The sequence below is a fragment of the Lactuca virosa genome, chromosome 5 (genome assembly GCF_052849685.1).
Source record: "Lactuca virosa cultivar CGN04683 chromosome 5, Lactuca_virosa_CGN04683_v6, whole genome shotgun sequence".
Classification (NCBI taxonomy): Eukaryota; Viridiplantae; Streptophyta; class Magnoliopsida; order Asterales; family Asteraceae; genus Lactuca; species Lactuca virosa.
Genome location: NC_136430.1, coordinates 425,511,125 through 425,520,942, shown reverse-complemented (window position 1 = coordinate 425,520,942; position 9,818 = coordinate 425,511,125). Strand labels below are relative to the sequence as shown.

The following is a 9,818-nucleotide window of genomic DNA, read 5'->3' as shown; positions in this document are numbered from 1 at the left end:
ATTATTTTCATACTTATTGTATTTTTCAATCTTATTTTATGATAAATCAATCACTTGAAATTAAAACAATAAAACACACAAACCACAACATAAATAGATCGATTATGAAATTTAGACACATCAAGTGAGCATTGGATTTTTTAGAAAATCGATTCTAATTTTTTAAATTAAAACAATTAGTTAATTAATAATATGAAATCGAAGGCCAAAAGCGATTATGAAATTGAGTAATCTTATTGGATTTTGAAACTTACAATTTTGATTTATGAATAAGATGATGCATTTATTTTGAATTTAGTTAATTAATAATCAAACATACACACCCTCAATGACTTAACGAGTTCAAGAGAACGAGCAACGTTGTAGCGACTTCCGGCTTGGATTGGCATGAATCAAAGGGCGTAGTGACTTTGGCTTGGTAACCATACGTTTGAATTAATTTTGTTTTCGGACCTGATTTACTAGTCTACTTTAACGAATCGCATGTAAAAATTAGGTCTCATCCACAACATGGTCATGTGTAGTCACCCACCCTGCACGCCCTCAAAGACCCTCAAAGGCGACCATGTGTTTTCTAAATAATTATTAAACAAAACTACCAAATCTGACTATATCTGTTGTTTTTTTTTTTCTTTTCAATTGAAAACATATTTCTAAATTCTATATTTTGAATTAGATATTTAACTAAATATATTATTTAGTTGTATGCTGCATTATTCCATTTATTGTGTTTTCTTTAATCAGTGAAATAATAGTATTTAAATTAAAGTGGGAGGGAATTAATGAGAAAACAAACAAACACAAAACCCCACAAGTTTTCCTTTCGAAGAAGCAAAAGAACATGCTTCGTGGTTATCGCCATCATATTCCGCGCGGTAAGTGTTGTTCAAAATCATTACCATACATGCCAACCACAAAATAATATCCACATTTTTATTAATATCTTATAAATATTATTTATAGAAATAAAACATTTATTTTGTCGCTAACTATTTTCGGCAAGTCATACACAATTTTATGATTATTTAATATTTGTATTATACCAAAATTCCAATCGATTAAACCTGTAAGTGGGCAATATCATCAATTATAATTATTATTTTTGATTAAGTGTATCCCACCAAACTGGTCCCTTCTTATTATTATTACTAATGGTTTTAGTCAAAAAGAATTGAAGATTTTAAAAGTTTGCTCTTACGTGAACTCATCAATCATAGGACAAACAGATAATTGTGTTTCTTCTAATAACAATAATATTCATTGATACATTATTTGTACAAGTAAAACTTAGGGATGGATTTTGTAATTTACGCTATATGAAATATACTTTTTTAACGGAAATTCATTAAACTAGCGTAGTGTAACATGTATTTAAAGAAAAGAATAAAAAAAAATGATAAAAATAACCATAAAATCCAGAATGAGACATTCAACAAAAATATTTTTTCTGATAAAAAATATATTTAAGACTTCCAGACTAAAATTTTAAAGTTTGAAAAGTTAAACAAAAACTTAATATGATATTAAGACATAAAATAAAACATTTTAAAAAACGAATATATGATATTAAGACATAAAATAAAACATTTTAAAAAACGAAGATACTACGTACTTTAAAATGAGCATTTCGATTATTAGTAGAAATACTTCATTAAAAAAAAGCTCAGGAATTTAGAAAATAGTCTGAAATGGACATCTTAGAGAAAATGATCATTTCTTAAAAAGTGATTATTTTAAATAGATCATTAATTTTTTTAAAGCATATGTAAAATTATATGATCCGTAATCTGATTATTGAAGACTTGAAGTAATCACTTTGAAAACATCTAAGATCTAACTTAATAAACATAGATTCTCTAACTTGTACTTGTACATACACATCACTGACAACACCAACTCACTAAGAACAAATAAATTAAAACAAAATAATAAAAAAAATATCAAGAAAAAAGAAAGCATCACCCACTTCAAGAACCTGTAGCTGCATGCTCACTGTTTCATGTCAATTTCACTCATTGTTTGATGGCGAAGACGACAATGGAAGTACCTTTGAAGCAGCTGAAATTTGTTGACTTTGTTGAATCTTTCCCTTACTTTCGACCAATTTTAGAGAGCCATCTTTCTCCACCATTTTCGCAGAAGAATTCGCCTCTTTTTCAGACTCTAATTCCATCAGTCTTCTCAAAAGCTTCTCCTCTGCATCTCTCAAGAACTTGAACGTGGGAGGTGGTGAAGATCCGACCTTGTTAATATCAATATCATAAAGCGGATTAAATCCATGGTGATGAAATTGAAAACTTTCCGGATTTAGCAACTGTGACGCCTTAAATGACGGTGAAGCTTGTGGGGTATCGAAATGAACAAGAAGATCACTCAAACTTCTGGTTCTTGACCCTTTTCTGCTCCTCTCTGATTCCAAATCCTCTTTGGTTTCTTCATTAATGGTGGTTAAAAACCTTGGAGGTCCATGGAGATTATGCAGCCTCATGAGTTCAAGATCGAAACTTTCTTCTTCAGAACCCATTAAAACCAGATCTTCCACCAAACCCATCTCTGGATCTTGTTGTTTTTCTTGGGTTTTTGTGGGTTCTGAAGAATTAAGGTTTTTCCAACAGGAAATGTAGGAGGAGAGGTGAGTAGGGGTATAATTGGAAGAACAAGAAGAAAAAGATAGCTTTAGATTTTGGTTTTCAATATCAATTCTTCTTTTCTTCCACCATAGAATATAGTAGAGCTCTGCAGCACAGCCTAAGAGAACACACCCACATACAAAACTCAAACCAATTTCTAAACCACTAAAAGTTGCCATTTTTACCCTTTTGGGAAACTCAACATCAAATGTCCAAAAGATTGATTTTTTGTTTTGAAGTTCTTTTTGGAATTTTTGCAAGTTGGGAAAGCTTGTAATCAGACTCCCTGGGATTGAAAGTCGGCAAAAAAGAAAGACAGTTGTTGAAATTACACACAAAGGGTCGAGATTTTCTTGAATTGAAGTACTAACTGGAATGAGAATGGAAGATTCTGCTTTTAAATAATTGAGAAATCCCCATTAATTAAATCAAGTGTGTGAAGTTTATAAAAAGCTAGACAACTTCGAAAAGAGCCAAGGAAAATGATGGCTTGTCACATGCCAAGAGAATGCCTAACAGGCGAACTCTACGGTTTTCCAGAGCTCGATTTAACAAATCCAAGGCCCTGCTGCTTTAGTGGTTTGTGGATATTGAATAGAAAGTTGTAAGCTGTTCTGAGTTTGTGGACTACAGCATGCCAAAATTTCATTAGAAAATGGCATCCAACTAAACATATGTTTTTTATGATTTTTAAATGTAGCTTTTTTTTTTTGAAACAAGGGATGTAATTAAAAAAGAAAACTAGCAAAGATGCAACATACAATAGTTTTAAATACACTTAAACAAGGAAGAACTAAACCAATTCGACCAATCTAACGAAACCAGATTTGATCTATGTTTAAGCCAATAGAAAGTAAAAGCTTGAATGTTATCCGTTGTTTTTATAGGAGTGATTCTCACCTTTTTAAACAACAATTCATTCATCGCCTTCCAGATCTGCCACAAAGAAGCTAATCTCAAGAGATTCGACCTTCTCTTTTGACTTGGGGATTTCAACATCACACGAAGATCATTCAGGTTGCAAGTTATTTTTTTTTAGTAAAAATAAGTTATCTTATAGATTTTTATCATAATTTAATGTTTGACAAGACAATAAAAATAATTTATCGTAGTTTATAAAGTACACTATAAACTAACTTAAGTAAAATTATGTTTTAGCCGTAACATTCCCATAGGGCTTCATTCTATTATATAGGTACAAATACATAGATAAAGATAACAATAAATCCTAAATGATTGGATCTTATTTGTACAATAAATCTTATTATAAGTTATCTTAATCTATCTTAAGTACCATGTTTACATTCCCCCTCAATCTTAACCGTGATTAGGTCCAAATTGTATCTCAGACAATCTAACATGTTCCGAGTTGTTGGCTTTATGAATCCATCCGATACCTATCATTACTAGAGGCTATAAAACGAACATCAAGAGCGCCCATTACAACTCTCTCTAACAAAAATGGAATTCACTTCTATATGTATCGTACGTGCATGAAACACAGAATTGACCGTTAGATAAGTATATCCTAGATTATCACACCATAATACTGGTGGTTGTAACTATTGACCTCCCAATTCTTTAAGAAAAGATTCCACCCATGTTGCTTCTGTTGTACCATTTGCAAGATCCTTGTATTCAACTTTTGTACTTGATCTTGATACGATAGGTTCCTTGCAAGAACTCCAAGAAATCAAATTTGACTCTAGAAATACAGCAAAACCTCTGGTAGACCTGCGATAATCTAGACATCCAGCACAATCAACATTTGTATATAGACTTAGAAGCGTAGTGTTAGATCGTTGAATACCTCTATTACGGCTTCAAAAAAATGTTTACAAACTTACAAGTTCAAAAGGGAAAATTAGGTTAAAAAAAAGAGTAATACCTGTTGATAAGTTATTGTTGGAAACTAAGGGTGTCGTTGTGACATCCCCAAAATTTCAGAACCAATTAAAACTTTTTATTTACGCTTTAAGTTATTGTGTTGCGGAAAATCTCAGTTTAATTAAAACATTTTTGAGATAACATAAGTTATTTCATTATATTAAAGTACCAAGGATGTCACAATTAATATCCAAACATACGTTACAACATAAATAAAAAGGTCCTGAAATACTAATATAGGTCCATCTCTTATTTCACTCAGCATCATAATTAGTTTCCAGCAGCCTTAGTTTCATTACTTGTGATCCATATAAATTGAGTGGGTCAGGTTTAGGAAATCTGGTGAGATGCATGGGTTTTCAAGCTCGTAATATTTTAATGATAATAATTCATAATAACATTCTTGCAAAAAAACATTTACCAGATAATATAGATGTATATAATCTGATGTAAGATCATCTACCTGCTCAATCGATTCTCACAAATCTCAATTTGACGGTCTTCTAGAAGAATCACCTTACCTGATTAATCATCTGAGCAACTGTTTGACTACACAACTAGGGGATTCCTTGGCCAATGTAAGTTATATTAAGGTATCCAATGTTCAGAGTATTTGATAAGTATGGTATCTCATTTTATTTACGTCTGTGGGTTATAACTCCACACTAACAACGTAATTCACTAGACCGCCTAGAATAGTCAAGTGTTGTCATCTACTCTAGTCGATGACCAAAACCTACCTACCGGTTGTTTGATCTGGACCCACCATTTCTCGTCATCCAAAAAGAGGAGGACTACTACACTTCGCATTGATCTCACAGTCTACCCCAGGATGAGACCTATTCGACATTCTGCATAATTTGAACTAGGAATCATTTATAAGCCTTATTTTCATAGCTAAATAAGGCTATAGTTAAAGGCATTCTACTTCCAATACAAATCCTAATCAAGCAGTATTATTATTGTTATACAAATAGCACAAAGTATAATTATTACAATTAGCATTTAATAAATACTTTTATTAAATTATGCTCTTGAAAGTAACTACGCACTCACCTGACATGAGTGGGTGATTTGAGGTTAGGGCAACGCTACACCTATCACATTATCCTTTCAATAGACCTAGATTTATATAGTGTTAAGTCTTAGTCTAGTTTCACATTTCTTGTAGCTATAATAATGATAGTCTAGATTCCTCAACAATCTCAATGTCTACATCAAGATTTATCAAGTAAGGAATAACCACGTAGGATCATATCAGATATAGGGTCCGTTTGGTATACAAAGTATACTGTTTGGAAATCTCACTTTAAACACCTCACTAAATCCAGCCTAGACATCACTCCCGTAAGTAGATCAATCAGTATCATGATTTAGAATTAATCATAAATCTTATTTATAGGTTCATAATAACGACTATGATTATTGATTGGTTTTGAGAAAAAGAACATCCTATGTGCATGCAAAACCTTAAAGCTTTGGATCTAGGTTTCTCTATTGTACATGCAAATTTATCCAAAGCTTGCAAACCCTAATCTAGCATACTATGAAAACGAAATCTATAATAAAAAAAGTTTAGATGATACCTTTCAATAGATGCAAGAATCTTCAATCTTCAAGAGCTTAGTATCACAAGTGTAATACCTCTACTGTATTACAAACACCAAAGCAATCTAGAAGAGAGGGAGGAGGAGGCACAATTTTGGCTATAATAACTCTAGGGTTTCAAGGTGTAGCCGAAACTGAAGCCCTGGGGTTCCTTAAATAGCTGAGCTGCTAGGGTTTCAGTCAAACCCCTAATTGGATAACTTAGGCCCTAAGCAGCTTAAGAACCTTCTGGAATAAGGCCCCTTGGATGAAATTAGAGTGGTCTTCCACTCTAGATTTCGTCCCCCTTATATCCATGAGGATTCACAGCCCAAAATCAATTATCTCATAATTGACAGTTTCAGTCCCCCTTATTTAATTAATTTCTTTTAGCCACAAAATTAATTCTTAATTAATTCTTGACTAACATTAATTAAAACTATATGATTTCTCCTTTAATATATTATTCATATAATATATTAATAAACCATAATAAACTCTCTCTTTCTATAAATCATCCTGTCTAGTTGCTTCAGTGAAGGCAACCTAAAAGGACCATGCACAACTGGGTCAAGTACATACCAAATATAGTTACGGGCTTAGACACTAATCCAACAGTCTCCCACTTGGATAAGTCTAGTAACTATAAATGCAAGTACGGCTTTAGGATCCGATTAGCAATCGTAGCTCTCAAAGACGTTGTCGAATTCTTATCTTATCAGTAACCTGTCCTTTAGATAAGGGATCGTATAATCCTCCGTTCTAGATATCGTGCGGACAAGTACATGGAACATAGTCATACTTATTGTCTAGCAGTTTGTTTCACGATCTCTCATTCGTCTGACATAGAACTTAATTGAACACATCAATTCAGTCCTGACCGGGCCCGACACATAAGTCAAACCAAATCATCGAGGGGCCCACATATCGCTTTTACCCTCTTAGGATAAAAGGAACAGATAAAATTCGACTTATATGCATTTACTATTCACTCATCAAATCGTACACAACAATGTGTTTTATAACATCAAGTTACTGATGCGTTTATGCATTATCAATTCACAACCAACTTGCAAACAATAAACCATATATATAGGTTTAACGATTATATGATATTATCGTCTTGCTATCACTCGTGATAAATTCCATGAAGTGATACCAGCAAGCGTGGGTTTAATCCAATGCTCAAATCTTAGTTCATAAGCACTCATGAACATTGTAGCAAACTTTTGCTATGTCTAATACACTTTAGACAATCTACAAGCCAATTCATGACAGTCTTCTTTCATACCTACTTCCAAAGTATGAGCGACTGTGGACTGTTCGAATAATCTTATTATTCTGGAAGTAAAAACATGCAAAGTGAAACAATAGGTAAATGATTAACATAAGACAATAACTTTACTTATAAATAATACACCTTTATTTAATCATCAAATGTTAATTACAATTGTATCAATTACACGTTTCGAAGCTATCTAATCTAAACTAATATCGTCCTTCAGCCCAATGCTCCTAGCGTGCTGCAAGTGCTTAACCCTACTCAGTCCCTTCGTAAGGGGATCTGTTGGGTTATCTTCTGACGATACCTTCTTCATTACGAGGAGTCCCTCTTCTACCCGATGTCTAATAAAGTGATATTTTCTGTCGATATGTCGAGATCTGCCATGATCCCTCGGTTCCTTGGTCAAGGAAACCGCTCCTTCATTATCGCAGAAAATATCCATAGGCTCCTTTATGGCTGGCACAACTCCAGGGTCTCCAATGAAGTTCTTCAACCATACCGCCTCCTTTGACGCTTCACTCGCCGCTATATACTCTGATTCGCACGTTGAATCAGCTACGGTCTCCTGCTTGGAACTTTTCCAAGTCACTACTCCTCCATTTAGGGTAAAGACCCAGCCTGACTGAGATCGATAATTATCTCGGTCTATCTGAAAACTGGCGTCACTATACCCTCGCACCCTTAAGTCATCGCTCCCACCGAGGACTAGAAACCATTCCTTGGTCCTCCGAAGGTACTTAAGAATATTCTTGACTGCAATCCAATGTACTCTGCCAGGGTTTCCTTGATATCTGCTGACCATGCTCAAGGCGAAGGCCACATCAGGGCGAGTATAATTCATAGCATACATGATTGAGCCAACTGCAGAAGCGTAAGGTATTCAGCTCATCTCTGCTATCTCAATCTCTGTACTCGGGCTCTGAGTCTTACTCAGTTTGGCGTTGCTTTGGATTAGTAACTCCCCTTTCTTAGAATTCTCTATACTAAAACGCTTTAGTACTTTATCTAAGTAAGTATTCTGACTAAGTCCTATTAGTCTCTTACTCCTATTTCTCACTATCCTTCTTCCCAGAATATAGGCAGCCTCTCCGAGGTCCTTCATAGCGAAACACTTCCCAAGCCAGGACTTAACTTCCTGCAGGGTCGGGATGTCGTTTCCTATGAGTAGTATGTCATCGACATACAACACGAGGAAGCTAACTATACTCCCACTGGATTTGACATATACACATGATTCATCCTCGCTTCGCAGAAAACAAAACTCTTTGACTTTCTCATCGAAACAAAGATTCCATTTGCAAGATGCCTGTTTCAATCCATAAATGGATTTCTCAAGCTTACACACTCTATTAGGATGTTTTGCATCGACAAAACCCTCTGGCTGACTCATGTAAACATCCTCAGCCAACTTCCCATTAAGGAAAGCAGTTTTGACATTCATTTGCCATATTTCATAGTCATGAAATGCAGCAATGGCTAGCATCACCCTAATAGACTTTATCTTCGCAACTGGTGAGAAGGTCTCATCATAGTCAACTCCTGGAGTTTGAGTAAAGCCCTTCGCAACCAATCGCGCCTTATAAGTGTGTACTTTCCCATCCATGTCGGTCTTCTTCTTGAAGATCCCCTTGCACCCGACCGTCTTACGACCTGGCACATTGTCAACCAAATTCCAAACTTGGTTGTCATACATGGACTGAATCTCGCTGTCCATAGCCTCTTTCCATTTTGCAGACTCCGGCCCTGCCATGGCTTCCTTGTAGCTGTTAGGTTCATCCAAATTTATTAGTGTACTGTCACTAATAAACGTATCACCTTCACTTGTTATATGAAAACCATATAACACAGGTGGAACACTAACTCTACTGGAACGTCTAAGAGGTAAGGACTCGTCAATCGGTTCAACACGAGTTTCCTCCTCAGGTTGAGCGCTGGTGTTAGAGGTTCCTTCATCGTTCGATTCTTGAAGCTCTTCAAGATCGATTTGCCTCCCACTGTCTCCTTGGCTTATGAGTTCTCGTTCTCGTAAAACCCCTCTCCTCGCAACGAAGACAACATTGTCACTCGGTCTGTAGAAGAGATATCGAAAGGACTTCTGCGGGTAGCCGATGAAAATACATCGCTCACTACGAGGTTTGAGTTTGTCGTGAGTCTCTCGTCTTACGAAAGCCTCGCAACCAAAAACCTTGATATGTGCCAATGAGGGAGCTTTCTCTGTCCACATCTCGTGAGGTGTTTTGGCAACCTTCTTCGTAGGGACTAAGTTAATCTCTAAGGAATACCCCCAGAATGAGATAGGTAGCGAAGCACGACTCATCATGGAACGAACCATGTCGAGCAAGGTTCAATTGCGCCTCTCAGCTACACCATTCAACTGCGGTGTCCTAGGTGGCGTCAATTGCGAAACGATTCTGCATTCCTTGAGGTAG

At 35.3% G+C, this 9,818-nt stretch overlaps 1 protein-coding gene across 1 annotated transcript; it reads right to left on the bottom strand.

The window, feature by feature from the left end:
* Positions 1-1,788: 1,788 nt before the first annotated feature.
* Positions 1,789-3,112, bottom strand: LOC145112796 (uncharacterized). The gene has a single exon (XM_079048917.1). It carries the CDS (start codon positions 2,807-2,809, stop codon positions 2,009-2,011), a length of 801 nt encoding a protein of 266 aa, XP_078905043.1. The 5' UTR covers positions 2,810-3,112; the 3' UTR covers positions 1,789-2,008.
* Positions 3,113-9,818: the final 6,706 nt, after the last annotated feature.

What these genes read in the sequence shown, in the direction of transcription:
- LOC145112796 (XM_079048917.1), bottom strand. Translation starts at nt 2,809, where the DNA reads ATGGCAACTTTTAGTGGTTTAGAAATTGGTTTGAGTTTTGTATGTGGG.